The 18,399-nt window shown below is 42.9% G+C and overlaps 1 protein-coding gene across 20 annotated transcripts in view; it reads right to left on the bottom strand.

Annotated features, from left to right (window-relative positions):
• Nucleotides 1–6,174: 6,174 nt before the first annotated feature.
• Nucleotides 6,175–18,399, bottom strand: part of LOC103346732 (uncharacterized) — a 94,900-nt gene continuing 82,675 nt past the window's right edge. For 16 of the 20 annotated variants that reach the window (XM_070054507.1, XM_070054505.1, XM_070054506.1 and 13 more), the window contains 5 exons: nt 18,291–18,345; nt 17,362–17,531; nt 16,854–17,093; nt 13,342–13,546; nt 6,175–7,170 (listed from right to left, as the gene is read on the bottom strand). In XM_070054507.1, coding sequence (XP_069910608.1) covers nt 7,110–7,170; nt 13,342–13,546; nt 16,854–17,093; nt 17,362–17,531; nt 18,291–18,345 — 731 coding nt within the window. In that variant the 3' untranslated portion in view covers nt 6,175–7,109. Of the gene's footprint in view, nt 7,171–13,341; nt 13,547–16,853; nt 17,094–17,361; nt 17,532–18,290; nt 18,346–18,399 lie in introns of those variants that run through there. The other 4 variants (XM_070054519.1, XM_070054520.1, XR_011381005.1 and 1 more) reach the window with 2 other exon arrangements.

The raw sequence follows: 18,399 nt of genomic DNA, 5'->3' as shown, positions 1-18,399 counted from the left end.
TAACTGCCCTATAATATGTCTTGAAGTCTTGTATTGTGATGCATCCAGCTCTGTTTTTTTTTTTTAAGATTGCTTTATCTATTCGAGGTCTCATGTACTTCTATATGAATTTCAGCATCTTTTTTTCTAGATCTGAGAATAATATCTTTGTGTTATGAATAGTATCGCATTGAATCTGTAATTTGCTTTTGTATGGATGGACATTTTGATGATATTGATTCTTCCAATCCATGAACATGGAATATTTTTTCCATTTTTTGTATCTTCTTCTATTTCTTTCTTTAAATTTTATAATTATCATCATAGAGATCTTTGACTTTTTTGGTTAAGTTTATTCCAAGATATTTCATTTTTTCGAAACTATTGTGAATGGGATTGATCTTAGCAGCTCTTTATCAGCCATGACATTATGTATACAAAGGCTGTTGATTTTTGTGTATTGATTTTTTATCCTGCTACTTTACCAATGAATTCCAATAATCTCTTAGTGGAGTTCTTTGGATCAACTAACATGCCTTCTGCAAATAGGGATAGTTTGACTTCTTCCTTCCCAATTTGTATCCCTTTCATTTTTTTTTCTTGCCTAATGGTTCTGGCTAAAACGTCCAGTACTATATTGAATAGCAAGGGTGAGAGTGGACATCCCTGTCTGGAACTGGATCTCAGTGGGAATACTTTCAACTTCTCCCCATTCAATAGGATGTTGGCCATGTCTTTGTCATAATTTGCCTTGATTGTGTTGAGGAATGTTTCTTCTATACCCAATTTGCTAAGAGTTTTCATCATGAAAGGGTGTTGCATTTTGTCAAATGCTTTCTCTGCATCTATCGAGATAATCATATATTTTTTATTCAGCAGTTTGTTAATGTGGTATATCACATTTATTGATTTACAAATGTTGAACCAACCTTGCAGGATATAATATCTGGGATGACAGATTTTTCTCTTAGTACTTGTGTTATATCTTGCCATTCCCTCCTAGCCTGTAGGGTTTCTTTTTCTTTTTTTTTTTAAGGGAGGGTTTTATTGGGGAAAACCCAGCAGACTGGAGGGAAGGGACAAAGAGGGAAAAAGAGAGAAGGAGAGTGTAGAGAGAGAAAGATAGGAGAGGAGCTAGCAAGGAGAGAAGAGAGAGAGCAGAGAGAAGAGAGACAAGAGGGGGGAGTGTAGGGTTTCTTATGAGAAGTCTGCTGTGAGTCTAATTGGAGATCCTCTGAGAGTAATCTGGCATTTCTCTCTTGCACATTTGAGAAACTTGTCTTTATGTTTCACTGTGGTGAGTTTGATTACAATGTGTCCTGGTGAGGATCTTTTCTGGTCATGTTTATTGGGAGTTCTATGTGCTTCCTGTACTTGGACGTCTTTCTTTCTCCAAACCCGGTTAGTTTTCTGCTAGTATCTCACTAAAAAGGCCTTCTAATCCTTTCTCTCTCTCATGCCTTCAGGAACTCCTAGAACCCAAGTGTTGTTTTTTTTTAATAGCATCTTGTAGATTCCCAACAATATTTTTTAGATTTCTAATTTCCTCTTCTTGTCTTTGGTTTGACTGTATACTATCCCATGCTCTGTCTTCTAACTCCAATATTCTCTCTTCTGCCTCACTGATTCTGTTTTTAAGGCTCTCAAATGTGTCTTTTATTTGTTCTATTGAATTCTTCATTTCATTTTGATTTCAATATCTCAATTTCATGGTCTATTAATTTCTCATTTCATTTTGATTCCTCCTTAAGATTTCATTTTCACGAGAGAGATTTTCTGTCATGTCTTGCATGGATTTCAGTAGTTCATGCATTTGTTTTTGATTACTTCTACATATTTTTATCAATTTTTTGAGTTCTATTTCTTACATTTCTTTTACCTCATCATCTTCATAATCTTGTATTGAAGTGTCATGTTCTTTTGGGAGTGTCATGTTGTCTTCCTTATTCTTGTTTCCTCAGTTGTTGCATTTGTTGTTCGGCATTTGTGGGGATACTCGTTGGTTTCTTCTTTTTTTTTTTCTACTGTGGCAGCTTTTTTCGTTGTACTACACTCTGTAGGTAAGTGGACTGCCTGCTCTCAGTGAATCTCTGGAGGCTTGTGGTGAGTGTAGCCAGTGAGCTCTGTTCAGTTCTTCAGGGTTAAGGGTGTGGCTAAGGTGACACCCAGATTTGGCATGGTAACTCCCTCTCTCTCTCTCTCTTTTTAATCAGAAGGGAGGTAATTCTGCTCAGCTGAGCTCTTCTCCTTGATGGCGATCAGTGCCTGAGTGCTAGCCCCAGTGGGTATATTTCTCTGCTCTGTCCCAAGGACCACACAAAGGATCTGTGCAGTCCTCAGTGTAAGTCAGATTCCACAGCAATGTCTCTCACCGGCTAGCCAGTGCTGCCCCAGCTTGTGGCAACTCCGACCGAGACTACTCAAAGTCTCACCCTCACTGTGAGTTCTCCACACACCCTCAGTTTGTTTTTTTTTTTCACAGTCCCATTTCAGAAGCTCCACACAGTCACTAGGTCTTAGTCTCCTGTTATTACTCCCCATGAGAGTCAGGTTTTTCTGCTCAGCTGATTGCTGGGCACAGCCTAGAACTGGCGCAGCTGTTACATATGTCTAAAATGGTGCCCACTCTACAGGCTCATATACCTTTGTAAGGTGACTGGAGAAAGTATCTGTATCTGTACCAATCGTATCTGTACCATCCCTTTTATTTTTTCTCTCATTAGTTAGGGTGGTGTACTTTCCCCCATGGGGTCTTCAGCCTCGTTCCCTCTAGGCTCTTCCTGCCACTTTTCCACCAGTGTCTCAGGCTACTGCAGTCTCATCTCAACTCACTTTGCAGCGCTGGTGAAGATGCTCTCGGCTGCTGGGCACCCATGTCATCCACGTAGGTCCACTGTGTCCCTCTAATTACGAAAGAGTTTCATCTGCTGTTTTTTTTCCCTAACTCTTCCCTGAAACTACACTATCTCCACTTTTATTAAACTATGTACTCCTGGACTAGATCAGTAAGCTCCCTCCCTATTCTGCCATCTTGGAACCTCCTGGTCCTTGATATAATCATATATTCAGAGAGTCACTTTCTTCTTACTTTCGTTATCAGGAAATATAGTTCTGGAGCCTCATCTGGGAGCTAGTAGTAATTGTGATAAGAATGGAATATTAGATGTATAAATTTTAAGTAACTAAACCTCTGGGCAAGTTATTCTTATAGCCAATCAATCTTTTTTTTTTTTTTTTTGGACAGGCAGAGTTAGACAGTGAGCGAGAGAGACAGAGAGAAAGGTCTTCCTTTCTGTTGGTTCTCCCCTCAAATGGCCACTATGGCCAGTGCGCTGTGGCCGGAGCACTGCACCGATCCGAAGCCAGGAGCCAGGTGCTTCCTCCTGGTCTCCCATGTGGGCGCAGGGCCCAAGCACTTGGGCCATCTTCCACTGCCCTCCCGGGCCACAGCAGAGAGCTGGACTGGAAGAGGAGCAACCGGGACAGAAACTGGCACCCCAACCGGGACTAGAACCCGGGGTGCTGGCGCCACAGGTGGCAGATTAGCCACGTGAGCTGCAGCGCCAGCCATAACCATTCTTTACCATGTAAAGAAGGGAATCATATGTATTGGTGGGACCGGTTATTCTAATATTGAGAATTACTATGACATTCAGAGACCTAGTCATCTTACTGCCAGTAACTTTAGAACATTTTAAATCAATTTGGCTTTTATAAAAGACAGATTTATTTATTTATTTGAAAGTCATGGAACAGAGATATAAAGAGAGACAGACTGATTCATTCCCCAAATACAAAATGGCTCCAGCAGCTAGATCTGGGGGAGGCCAAAGCCAGGAGCCAGGAACTCTATCCTCTTCTCCCACCTGAGTGTTAGAGGCTGTTCCATGTTTAATTTATATTTATAAAAAAATGAAAGATAAAAAATGCACAAAAACCAGAAAGGCTTCAATATCCAAATAACAGAAGACCAACGTCTAAAAATGTTGAATCTTCTTTTTGATTCTATCTGGGTAATTGTTTTAAATTTCTTTTAAAAACTACATTTGCTTTTATCAGGTAAAAAGTATGTGGGAAATTGTAGTATCTCTCTTTCAATATTTTGTATGCCTGCTCTTAGGATTGATTAGGCCAGTTTCTCAAATTGAGTCTCAAACTAGAATGCCCTTGAGGACGCTTCCATAGAGCTCGTTTGACCTAACTAATTCTACATTTGTATTGTTTAATTTTGATATGTAACCAGAGTCCTAATCAGAGTCCACAGAAAAGAATGTAGTTTTAATATTGGAGTTTGCTGTTACACTTGTGTGCACTCAATGGTTTTTTTCTCACAGTGTTGAGTGTAGTAATTATCAAGTATTCAGACATTTTCATTGCTAATAACATGCCACAGCATGATTCTTCATCCTAGTAATGGTGGGTATTTAGGTTGTTTCCAGGTTTTGACCCCTGGACACAATGTGGCCATTGGTCTTCATTGCTTGGGCATAGGAGCAAGCATGTCTATAGATTGCACCAGGACTGGAGTTCTGGGTTCCTGGGTTAGAGCAGTGCAAGCATTTTTGTTAGGGTTAAAAATGTGTAAAGCCAGATATGCATTCTAGGCAATGATAATGAAAAAAACTGAAATAAATTGCAATAATGTGATGGATTAATAGATTCAGGGTTCAGTGACAAGAACATTATCAGTGTGGTGTCTAAACACATCCTGCACATCTAATGCAATCTTGTGGTCTTCACACATCTCTTCAGGAAAGAACTGGCTGGCACAGCTGGCTTCCAGCTAGCAGAGGGATCCAACCACTCCATCTGTATGTGCATTTCACAGGGACATTCTTGTGCTTTGGGCCCTCTAAAACCAGAAGACAAGAGTCTGTGGAGAATTGGGGTGGGAGGGTAGAGTCCTCAGGCACTGGGACTTGGAGAGTATCAGTAAAAATGCAGAGTCTGCAGCACCAGGGGAAGACAGCAGGGCTGCATGGCTATTTTGTGGAAAGAAAGAAGGCTGAGGGATGGAGACCAGAGTGAGGGGTGATCACAGATTTGAATGAGATGGAGGTCAGAAAGAAGGACAGACATTTTTGCCCAAGGAGGAAAATATTTGATATTTACCTCACCATCCTTATCCCTCCCCAATTTCCATATCCTATCTCTCTATCCTCCTTCTGCTTCCCCCCTGGCTCGTCAGATCAGAGAGGGGGTGGCATGATCCAAGTGTGTGTGTGGACTCTTAAATGAATAGGTGCAAATACTAACCTCTAAAGTCTTAGTATTAGGAGTGGCATCTTTTGAGAGTTCATCAAATCATCAGGGCAGAGCCCTCATGAATATCATTAGTTCTCTTAAAATGTAGGCTGCCAGGAGCTACCTTGACCTGCTATCATGTGAGGATATACACCGAAGAAACCATTTATACCAGGAAAGGAGCCCTCATCAAATACCACAGACCTCCCAGCATGCAGAACTACGAGAAGTAAGTTTCTGTATCTCATAAGCTAAGTAGAGTGTGGTATTTTGTTATAGCAGCTGTAATATGCTGAGAGATGTGACACAGGCATCTAAACAGTAGCTCACACGTATGTGTTAGCTCATTCTAATGTCAAAGGAAAAGTGTTTCTCTATTGAAAAAAAAAAGGTAAGATAATAACAAACTCCCAATATTTTAAGTAGAGCACACTCTTGGGGAGAATTTATAATATCACATAAATAGTGAAATAAGCATATTTCCATATTCACCAAAAGCAATCTTGTTAGTAATGGATTGATTGTAATACTTTTATTTTATTTTATTTTATTTTATTTTATTTTATTTTATTTTATTTTATTTTATTTTTTGACAGGCAGAGTTAGACAGTGAGAGAGAGAGAGACAGAGAGAAAGGTCTTCCTTTCCATCAGTTCAGCCCTCAAATGGCTGCCATGGCTGGCATGCTGCGCCAATCCAAAGCCAGGAGCCAGGTGCTTCCTCCTGGTCTTCCATGTGGGTACAGGGCCCAAGCACTTGAGGTATCCTCCACTGCCCTTCTAGGCCAAAGCAGAGAGCTTGGACTGGAAGAGGAGCAAGCAGGACAGAATCCAGCGCCCTGACCGGGACTAGAACCCAGCGTGCTGGTGCTGCAGGTGGAGGATTAGCCTAGTGAGCCACGCTGCTGGCGACTGTAATACTTAATTTAAATAATTACCAGGACCACAATGATAGCAAACAAAACAAAATATTTATTGGTATGGAATAATAGAAGGGATGTTCACTTATACTACAGAAATTCAATAAATATTAGTATATAGAAATAATAAAATAGAAGATTTCCAATGTACACAAATGAATATAAGAACCAATCCAGGCGGAGATGAGTAATTGGTGGCAAAATCTCTGCAGAAAAATCAATAGAGAATAGAGTATCTATACATTCTTCAATTGCCAGTCTCTACGGTTCTTGATAATATAAGAGTAAAGTATCTTTTGGATACATATCAAAATGACTGTAACTTGATATCCAATCCTAGTGTGACCGTAATGTTGATGGACAAACTGTCCATGCTTTGCCTCCAGATGTGAAGTAACAGGGAGTACTGTTTGGGAGTAATGTTTAGGGCCAAGCGAATCATGAGGAAATTGTCAAATTCCTGAGACCAGAAACTGACATGCCCTCCAAAACAAGGTAATGTCACCATTGTCAGTGACAACAAGGCGAGGAGATGCTTTTGTTTCCACAGGACTAAAGGAATACAGTAACGTACTCTTTAAGCAAAAAATACCGCTTCTTTTTGTTGTCATTGACAATTTCTGTCAAAGCCACACCCGTTGGTCAATGCTCAGCATTCTGTAGTTGTCTGACAAATGCTTCTTCATTCAATTCAGGCTGAACAGCAAAAACTCTGCTTCTAGCTGGAGGCAACACTTGTCTGACTTAGCGTGTTACTCCTGGATGTTGCCAGATCTTGTTGGTTATGTGGTGAGAATTGAGAGGTGCCCAAGTTAAGGTCTCAGGCCTAGGTGTCCTTAGGTGGTAACAATAATATGAGACTGAAACAATGTCTTCCATCCTGATGGAGAACAAATCTTGAGTGGATAGGGTAGGACATGACTGGATTTTCTATCAAGATGTTGCTCATTAATGAGGAAAGCTACTTTTATTTGCACCCTTTCATTGTAGCCAGTGCAGGTCCCTGTAGCTCCAGCAGTTCCTGATATCTGAGAGGGAGACAGAGAAAGAGAGAGAAATTCAATAAGAGGTCAGGTCTTGCTGATAGCTGAGTCTGGAGGGATTGCCCAGTAGTCACAGAAGCCAGAGACAGAGAAACATGTGGAGAAGATGAGCTTCAGGTTGACTGAAGTGGGAAAATGATACCTACAAGGTAGAATGCCTCCCTAAACTTAGAGTCCAGCCTGTGATGCAGAATATGGGAGTCCTGCACACTTCTTTTTTTTTTTTATGGACAGGCAGAGTTGGACAGTGAGAGAAAGAGAGAGACAGAGAGAAAGGTCTTCCTTCTGTTGATTCATTCTCCAAATGGCTGCTATGACCGGCGCGCTACACTGATCCGAAGCTAGGAGCCAGGTGCTCCCCCTCCATACCCGCCCTGGTCTCCCATGGGGTGCGGGGCCCAAGCACTTGGGCCATCCTCCACTGCCTTCCTGGGCCACAGCAGATAGCTGGACTGGAAGAGGAGCAACCGGGACAGAATCTGGCGCCCCAACTGGGACTAGAACCAGGGGTGCTGGCACTGCAGGTGGAGGATTAGCCAAGTGAGCCACGGCGCCGGCCTGGTCCTGCACTCTTCTAACTAGAAGCTGGTGATAACACCCATTTTCCTCCTAATCCTTCTCCATGGTCTTGCCAATGTTTTTTCCCATCTCTTAAGGATAGATGTTCCTAGCACCAATCATGCACATTCAGAAAGACAGTTGAAAGCGAAGGGACCTCCTTCAGTAAATTCAACTATTATAATTCTGTGTTTCAGAGGGAAGAATAGGTGACTATGGGAATAGAGTAGATGTGTGAGCCAACGGTAATCTCAGAAACATCCAAGTCCAGTCTGTCCTTTAACAAAAGAGATGTAACTAAAGACATAAGAATTGTTCTTAATCCTTGTCTCCAGCTCTTTTTTAGAAATCTGAAGAATGGGCCGGCGCCGCGGCTCACTAGGCTAATCCTCCGCCTAGCGGCGCCGGCACACCGGGTTCTAGTCCCGGTCGGGGCGCCGGATTCTGTCCAGGTTGCCCCTCTTCCAGGCCAGCTCTCTGCTGTGGCCAGGGAGTGCAGTGGAGGATGGCCCAGGTGCTTGGGCCCTGCACCCCATGGGAGACCAGGAAAAGCACCTGGCTCCTGACTCCTGCCATCGGATCAGCGCGGTGTGCCGGCCGCAGCGCGCCAGCCGCGGCGGCCATTGGAGGGTGAACCAACGGCAAAGGAAGACCTTTCTCTCTGTCTCTCTCTCTCACTGTCCACTCTGCCTGTCAAAAAAAAAAAAAAAAAAAAAAAAGAAATCTGAAGAATGGAGAGGAGAAAATTCAATCTGGAGGCTTCAATAGTCTTAAGAGGCTGTTGAGTCACCTTGAGTACATAGAAATAGGAATAAGGCCTTAGAGAGAAATCTGGCAAGTGTTTTGTCCAGGAGAAAAAGGAATAAAGTCAAACTCCAAGGGAGTTAACCAAGAGGACAGGAAATTGAACGTTGGCCTTTCCCTGTCCATTGAAGACAGAATCCAGGGTACTGGGTCAAAGCATCCAAGCTAGTTCAAAGTGTACCCAGAGTTTACTAAAAGCACAGCGTCATTTAGAACTGCTCAACAGTCCTCACCTACTTTATCCCATTCCTTTCCTTTCCTTCCATCTATTAAACATGAACTTCATCCCCCCTGGCCTTCAAGTTTTTCATCTTCCCTCTGACAGACTGAGGGAGGTCACTCTCCTTCTCACTTTACTTGCCCAAGGCAAGGAGGCTCGTTCTCAATTAGAATCACTGGAGCAAAGATTGGCCTGGGCCTTGCTTATCTTCTTGGATCTTCATGGGTTTGCCCCGAGTTAACTCACTACAATGAGCTGCTCTATTTTGTGGTCTCATGTTCAATAACTAACTCATTCTCTTTTTTATTTTAATTTATTCAAGTGTATACGTTTCATATATACAGATTTAGGAACATGGTGAGACTTCCCATCCTACCCTTCCCCCTGTCCACACTCCTATACTTCCTCCTCCTTCCTCTCTTATTCACTCTCTCAAGATTTACAATTATCTACTTTCAGTTTACTTTATACTCATAAAATTAATCCTACACTAAGTAAGAGTTCAACAAACAGTAAGAAGAAAAAAAAAAAACAATGTTCCTTAACAATAGAGACAAGGGCTATAAACAACCATCAGATCACAAAATGTCAAATAACTCATTTTCGAGATTTTTACCTGAATATTTGAAATTGGCATTGAGAGATAAAAAAGACAGAAGTTGGTGGAAGTTCCAAGATGATGGAATAGGGAAGGAGCTCACTGAAAGTCCAGGAAAATACAGTTTATTAAAAGTGGAGACAGTGTAGTCTTAGGGAACAGATAGGGAAAAAACAGTAGAGGAAAGTCTTCTGGAATTAGAGGGACACCGTGGATCTACGTGGAGGGCACGGACTCCCACGGTTCGGGACCCCAGCTGCTGTCTCTGCACTAGCGCTGGAAAGAGAGGTGAGACAAAACCATAGTAGCCCGTGACACTGGTGGAAAAGCAGCAGGAAGAACCTAGAGGGAACAAGGCTTGTAGCCCCATGAGGGAAAGTACACAAGCCTAACTAGAAGAGAGAAAAAATAAAAGGGATGGTATGGACACGATTCACTCTCCACACACCTTACAAAAGCGAGTGAGACAATACAGCAGGCGCCATTTTGGACATACATAACAGTTGCACCAGCTTGGGGCTGTGCCCACCCAAGCGGAAAAACCTGACTCTGGTGGGGAGTAATAACAAGAGACTAAGACCTAGTGAATGTGTGGAACTTATGAACCAGGACTGTGAAAAAAAAAAAAAAAACACAACGGAGGGTGTGTGGGGTGTGTGGGAGAACTCATGGTTTGGCTGAGATGTGAGTAGTCTTGTTGGGAGATGCCACAAGCTCGGGAGGCCCTGGCTACCCAGTGAGAGACATTGCAGGGGATTCTAAGCTTACACTGAGGACTGCACAGATCTTTTGTGTGGTTCTTGGGACAGAGCAGATGAATATTGTATACACTGGGGATAGCGCTCAGGCACTGATTGCCATCGAGGAGAAGTGTTCAGCTGATTACTTCCCTTCTGATTAAAAAGAGAGAGAGAGAAAGAGAGAGAGAGAGACAAAGAAAGAGGTAGGGGAAAGGGAGATTGATTTACCACGCCAAACCTGGGTGTGTCACCTTAAGCACACCCTTAACCCTGAAGAACTGAACAGAGCTCTCTGGCCACACCAACCACAGACAGTCCACTTAATCTAGAGTCATAGTATAACAAGAAAAGCCACCATAGTGAAAAAAAAAGAAGAAACCAAAGCATATTTCCACAATGCCAAACAACAACGGAAAAATCGAGGAAACAAGAAAAAGGAAGAAAACATGATGCTCCCGAAAGAAAATGACACTCCAATACAAGATTAAGAAGATGATGAGATGGAAGAAATGCAAGAAATGGAACAAAAAATTTATGATAAGAATATTGAGATGTAATCTAAAACAAATGCATGAACTGCTGAAATCCATGAAGGACAAGACAGAAAATTTCTCTTGTAAAAATGAAATCTTGAAGAATCAAAATGAAATGAGGAATTTAATAGAACATGAAATTGAGATATTGAAAAGAAATTGAAATGAAATGAAGAATTCAATAGAACAAATTAAAAACCCAAGTACTGAGAGAATCTGCCAACCTAGATATTATATCCTGCAAAGCTCTCATTTGTGAATGAAGGTGAAATAAAAAACTTTCACAGCAAACAGAAATTGAAAGAATGTGTCACCACTTGTCCAGCCCTGCAAAAGATGCTTAAAGATGTGTTACACACAGAAACACGGTCATCAATACGAAAGAAGGTAAAGGAAGAAAATTTCTCAGTAAAAGATCACAGAAAGTCAAAGTATATATTAGAAATATCTTTGGGAAAATGGCAGGGCAAAGTCACTACTTATCAATAGTCACACTGAACGTTAATGGCCTCAACTCCCCAGTTAAAAGACACAGACTGGCTGAATGGATTAAAAAAGAAACCCATCTATTTGCTGCTTACAAGAAACACATCTTTCCAACAAAAGTGCATGCAGACTGAAAGTGAAAGGTTGGAAAAAGATATTCCACGCCAACAGAAACCAAAAAAGGGCTGGTGTAGCCATCTTAATATCAGACAAAATAAACTGTAACACAAAAACTGTTAAGAGAGACAAAGAGGGGCACTACATAATGATTAAGGCATCAATTCCACAGGGAGATGTAACTATTATAAACTTATATGCACCTAATTACAGGGCACTTGGTTATTTAAAAGATATGTTAAGGAACTTAAAGGGAGACTTAGACTCCAATACAATAGTATTGGGGGACTTCAATACTCCACTTTCAGTAATGGACAGATCAACCAGACAGAAAAATCAACAAGGAAACAGCAGATTGAATCGACACTACAGACCAAATGGATTTAACAGATATCTACAGAACCTTTAATCCTATACTTGCAGAATGTACATTCTTCTCAGCAGTGCATGGAAACTCTAGGATTGAGCACATACGAGGCCATAAAACAAGTCTCAGCAAATTCAAAAGAATCCAAGTCATACAATGCATCTTCTCAGATCACAATGGAATGAAGCTGGAAATTAGCAACTCGGGAATTCCTAGAGCATATGCAAATACCTGGAGACTGAACAACATGCTCCTGAATGAACAGTGGGTCATAGAAGAAATCAAAAGAGAAATCAAAAACTTTTTGGAAGCAAATGAAGGTAACAACACAACATATCAAAACTTATGGGATACAGCAAAAAAGTGTTAAGAGGAAAGTCTATAGCAATAGGTGCCTACATCAAGAAATTAGAAAGGCACCAAACAAATGAGCTATCAATGCATCTCAAGGATCCAGAAAAACTGCGGCAAACCAGACCCAAAACTAGTAGGAGAAGTCAGAATGTCTAAGCTTGTCTTGCTCTACACATTTTTTGAAGCCCTGTGCTTATGTCTAATTTAGAAAATAATATTTTGTGTGAATATTAGAGGGTTGTCTTTTTTAAAACATTCATTTGTTTATTTGAAAGACAAAGTGACAGAGAGAAGGAAAGACAAAGAGTGAAAGAATAGAAACAGAGGGAGAAAGAACTTAAATATACTGATTCACTAGTTAGGAGTGCAGAACTAGGTGGCAGGGACCCAAATATGTGGGTCATCATCCATGTATTTCCCAGAACCATTACTATGAAGCTAGATTGCAAGTACAGTAGCCAGGGTTTGAGGCAGCACACCAATACGGATGCAGGCATCCCAAGCTGTGGCTTGACTGCATGTGCCATAACACCCTCCCTTAAGTTTACCTTTTGACCAATGTCTCTTTATTGTACCATCTAATGAAGTCTGCCTCATTGTAGCTTGAGTGTGTCCCTGAAGTGTGGCTACTGGGTCATGGTAATCCCTTGAACACTGGATCTGAAGGCAAATTTGACTCTAGGTCTGTGAGTGGGATAATGAGGACAGCAGCTATGGGGAAAGAGCAGAGCTTAGAGTACAGCCAAGGAGATGCAGATGACAGTGACTGGTTGGCAATCCATGTGTAATGATAGGAGGATTTAGGCAGGGACAGGCATGCTCTGGAAGCTGGTGAATTTCCCTTCTCCCCCACTTATGATGCTTCCCATTTTGCATGCTCACCAGGACTCTACCAGTCATGTGCCTTCAGTGCTCAAAAAATGCACGGAATGGCTGGACCCCTCCTACCACAGCCCCTTCCCAGGTAGATCACAGCCCAGTGACTCCCACACCCATGTCCTGGTGGCCACACCAGTGACACAGATGAAACTGAAGTTAGGGTACCTATTAGAGACCCACAATTACACTCCCCTACTGGACATCTAGCTCTGCAGCTTTCTCCCACCTCCCTTTGTTCTCTCACTGGCCTAATAAAATACTACGACTTTGCATCTTGGACTCTTTCCCTATTTCTATATTGAAAGAAATCAAGAACCAGGGCACATTCCCCTGCCATTACAAATGGAAAATAGAAGGAAGACTAGACAGAAGTTACTGCAGATGATGGAGAGAACAAATCAGGGAAAGAAAAAATTGGGGGGAGGGAAATGAGGTAAAGCACTCATATATAGAGAGAGCAATACAGAATAAATGCATCTAAGAATAACAGTCGTGATTACCTCTGCACCTCAAGTGGAAATCCAGGGATACGGTATGATAATCTCCATTTGCTAAAATGGCATTTTCTTTGGATCATCTCTTTTCTTAGGACATCGGAGCCCACAGGGTGGGCAGTGACTTGGCTTGCATGGCTGTTGGTAGCTGACCCCTCAATGGTATTATCCTGCTTGGGATTGCTCGCAAGATAGCCATCAGTAACAGGCACTGCAAATGAAACCACAGGCAACAATATCCACTGTTATATGACCTTATTCTTTTGTTTTCTTTTTGACAGGCAGAGTTAGGCAGAGAGAGAGAGAGAGAGAGAGAGAGAGAGAGAGAGAAAGGTCTTCCTTCCATTGGTTCACCCCCTAGTGCACTGTGCCGATCTGAAGCCAGGAGCCAGGTGCTTCCTCCTGGTCTCCCAAGCGGGTGCAGGGCCCAAGCACTTGGGCCGTTCTCCACTGCCTTCCTGGGCCACAGCAGAGAGCTGGACTGGAAGAGGAGCAAACGGGACAGAATCCAGTGCCCAATCCGGAACTAGAATCTGGGGTGCTGGCGCCGCAGGCAGAGGATTAGTCTAGTGAGCCGCAGCGCCAGCCAATATGACCTTATTCTGACACACACTTCCACCAAGGTGGACACTGGATAAGCAAAGTGACCTTGGACAAGAAAGTCCAAGGGGCAAGGGAAGCCAATAGAGATGCTTTTGCATTTTCTTATCATTGGCCTTCCTTAGAAATGATTTCAGGATAAGATTGCCAATAGGCAAACCTACTGCTGTTTGACAAAAAAAAATTAAGAAAATTGGAGCAAATGAAAACAAATAGTTCTCAGATTCATAGGACAAAAGCAAGGGCTAATCATACTAGACAGAGGTTGTGCTACTAGGAATGGAGATGTCACCTAAAAATTGAGTTATATAAAAGTCATAGGAAAACCCATAAGAGCAAAATTATAAGGAAAATTGGAGAAGATGAAAAACATGTATCATTATACACTTCATATGAGCATATTATATGTAACATTACTGAAAATAATATGATATATATCATGGAATTCAGGAACATACAAGGACAAATATATTTTGGAGTGTTCTTTAGAAAGTTTATGGAAATGCATATTATGACCACACAGTGCAAGGATTTCAAAAAGTTTCTGTGACATACAGAACTCATGTTTAATTCCATTTTCCATGAACATCTTTTTAAATATTTATTTCCTTTTTCTTTTTAAAAAAGATGTATTTATTTATTTTTATTTGAGAGGGAGAGTTACAGACAGTGAGAGGGAGAGACAGAGAAAGGTCTTCCTTCCATTGGTTCACTCCTCAGATGGCAGCAATGGTTGGAGATTTGCCTGTCTAAAGCCAGGAGCCAGATGGTTGCTCCCAGTTTATCATGTGGGTACAAGGGCCCAAGCACTTGGACCATCTTGCTTTACCAAGCCATAGCAGAGAGCTGGATTGGAAAAGGGGCAGATGGGACTAGAACCAGCATCCATATGGGATGCTGGCACCGCAGGTGGAGGATTCACCAACTACGCCACGAGACCGGCCCCATTTATTTTCATTTCAATGAAAATTCAAGAGTGACAGTTACACAGAATGTCAGAGTGAGAGGGAGGAATCAACCATGTACTTTTTCACTCCCCAAATATCTGCAACAGCTAAGAATGGGCTAGGCCAAACCTAGGAGCCAGGAACATTATCTCAGCCTCCCACATCCAGGGCAGGCACCCAACTAACTGAGTCATCACATGCTGCCTCCCAGGGTACACAGTAGCAAGGAGCTGGATCAGAGACAGAAGATAAATTTGTACCTAGGTACACTGACAAAGAACATGGACAGCCCAAAGGGGCAGTTATCCACTATGCCACAACACCCATGGCATTCCATGAACATCCTGAAGCACTCGCAGTGTCATGTGTGTGTGTACATACTATATCAAAAAATGACCTTAACTGGGGTTTTGGAAATTTGGGCTCCTGCATTCTGACAGCTTTCACAATAGGTTGGAAATAAAAAAAAAAAGATTTAGGAAGAGTGAGAGAAATATATGTTGTCAGTAACACAACCTGCTATGCACCAGATAGAAAGCACAGTATGGTTGGTGTCAAAATCTGCAAAGCCCTTTCAAAGCACCCTAGACTGCAAAGTCTTGCCTCGAACCTACCATTGCTCAGCCAATTATCCCTTGAATGTGAACAGGAAGAGAGTGACCTTGAGTGTGAACAGGAAGAGAGTGACTGAGCCAGTGGGTGAGCTGTGCTGGTACTGTGAGAATCCAAGGAGAAGTAAAAGATCAGGGGAAGTAAAGAGGAGTTGGGAGGGACAAGGTATCATGGCACATGTGGCAGAGAGTATGTATGCCTGCCTCTCACTGAGCACTGGCCAGGAGCCCTCTCCCAAAGAGTCAACTGGTGGTCACTGTCACATGAGACATATTCCTCCTCCTGAGCACACCAGTCCCCTCCTTTCTAGAAGGTAGGCTGCAGCAGACATAAGCCACAGGCAACCATAGAGGCAGGGAAAAGGATGGACAGGATCCAGGTAGGATGGGCAGGAGGGTCCAAGGCTCAGTTGTAAGGAAATCTGAGCAGAAGTGGATCACTGTGGGCAAGAAACTGGGACATGCTATGGAGATGAGCGGAGCTGATAAATTCCAGGAAGAGTCAGAAACGAGCCCGATCACTTCATGTATGAAGGCTCCTGTTCATTTCAAAAAGAGAGGGGACCAGAAAATAAGTTGAATTAATCAGGAAACCAAGGTGAGGGCCTAGAATGTACACTGACAAGAATATGGCTCTCACCTTGTGGCTGAAAGTGTCTGACAGAGGAAAATTGGCTTAGAAGGGAATGTTGAGGAAGCAAGAATGAAAGGAGAAAGATAAAGAAGGAAAGAGAGAGAGAGAGTGAGAGTGAGAGAAAGAGAAAGAGAGAAAGGAAAGAAGGGAGGGAGGGAAGGAAGATAGAAGGGAGAAAAAAGAGCAACAGAGGGAGAAAGGAAAAATAGAGAGAGAGACAGAAAAGGGAAGGGAGGGAGGGAGGGATGGAGGGAGGGAAAGTAAGTCAGTCACTTGTCTTATCAAAGACAGTCCCTGGGAAGTTACACTACAAACATGGTTGATTTGCACGTGGAACAAAAGTACAAGATCACTTTGTTAGTCTTCAACTATATGCAAATTAAACGACGAGTCACTAAACACCTAAAGAGGATACTGAGCTATTCTTAGCCAGTCACTCTGGAAATTATGGTGCTTAATAACAGCACAGTCTGAAATGGGGGATGAGATATAAATGCCAGTGATAAGTAACTTGGCCAAGTTCAACATAAAATATTTGGGAAGCCGATGACCTGGAGGCAGAGCGGATGCTTAAAATCAGGCATTGGCTCACTTTACCATGTTACAGCACTGCAGACTTCAACTTGACCCTCAGAGAACACGACGGGGTCTGAATTGTCTCCTTCACCCATACACAGTGAAAATCCATGTATCAATGGAAGCTTCCTGTGCCCTTTTCTTTCTTACCTTTGTGGAGCAACAACTGGTTTCTTGAATCGATGTTTTCTGCAAAGCTGCAGGTGCTGGAGGAATCACTATGCCTGGCCTCATTGCTACCAGAGGCTAATTGCGGATCCACTGGGACTTGAAGACAGGTGTATCCCTGTAGTCTCACCCACAACTCTGCATGTGAGACTGGCACCTTCGACAGGTGACAACCTAGTATTCCATTCAAGTGTTTCTGAGGACAAGCCTTCAATGTGCCACCTGAAAGGAGAGGAGGGATTTAAGTACAGACATGAGAGTAAATACTGGGTGATGTGTACATGAATTTGGACAAACAGGAAGCAATGGCTGCAGACTAAATGATGATGGTGCCTTAACTCTATCGTACAACTCCCTGAACACAATGTGCCTTAGGCTCGGTGTGCAAAACTACACTGAATGGCAAGGGGAGAACTGTGTAGGGTACATGTCCTGTTTTCACACAGGGAGATCATTATGAACTTGGCCAAATTTCCTTGGGAATACTCACTAGCAGAAACAAACAGGCAGAAGTGTGGCACCTGCACACGACCCCAGTCACTGCCAGCAGTGCGGCAGGTGCAATCCACAAGTGATGGCATGGTTAAAGATGGATATGGACACGCCACTGGGCTGAGCAGGAACTCAGGCTGTTCTGGTTTGGGCAGCTTCAGACAGACCCTGGAGGTGCGGAAGGGAATAAGAAATTAACAAAAGGAGCAATCTTCCCACGACCTTCCTGGCTTAAACAGCAGGGCAAAGGTTCTGTCACCAAAGGAAAGGGAGCCCATCCAGTGGCTCACTGCTTGATCAAGCTGAAGCCTCACAGTGGGAGTGCAGACAGAGCCCGAGACTGAGGGACAGGGGCAGTGAGCTACTCAGGAAAAAAGCTGTGCCACCCACCATTGGCACCCTCTCCACTGATACTAATGAGCCAAACAGAACCTACTACTGGTCATGTGAGAAACCAATGAAGGCATGAAGTGTGCAGGCTTCAGTCACAAAGATGCACCTGCTGAGGAGGTGCTTTAGCACCCCAGGTTTCTCACCCCAGCCTGTTGCCCACCATCTGACGAGGTCAGGTCCCATCTCATTTTGTGTTATCAGTGGAAGGCAAAAATACACACGGGCAACAAGCTGAGGGCAGAAAGGGATCACCCTGCCTTGAGTGTGGCAGGGCAGTGGCCAGGACTGACCAAACTCCCTGAGTAGGCTGGTTGACCTGCGCTTGCCCTGTAGTTAATCCAAGGGAGAGAGTGGGGAAAACAATGGAAACTTGCAGGTCGCTCACATGATAAGGAATAACTTTGTTCCTACAAACATTCGGCTATGGGCTTGAGGGGTAACGGTGAGTCACCCCAACACATGCTGTTTTCTCCCTGGAGTTAGATTCCCCAAGTGTTGAAACAAAGTAAGCAGTAACAGAAGTTGGAGACTTACTTGGGTTTGTTAGGACCAAGATAACCTGCTACCTTCTCTTCGTACATCTGGTACACTACAAATAAAAATCAGACAGTAAAAGGCACATTAAGATCCCAGTACAAGTAAC

This window comes from Oryctolagus cuniculus, chromosome 12, assembly GCF_964237555.1.
Source record: "Oryctolagus cuniculus chromosome 12, mOryCun1.1, whole genome shotgun sequence".
NCBI classification, from domain to species: Eukaryota; Metazoa; Chordata; class Mammalia; order Lagomorpha; family Leporidae; genus Oryctolagus; species Oryctolagus cuniculus.
Note: the sequence above shows the minus strand (reverse complement) of the source record. Positions and strands in the feature narration are given on the sequence as shown.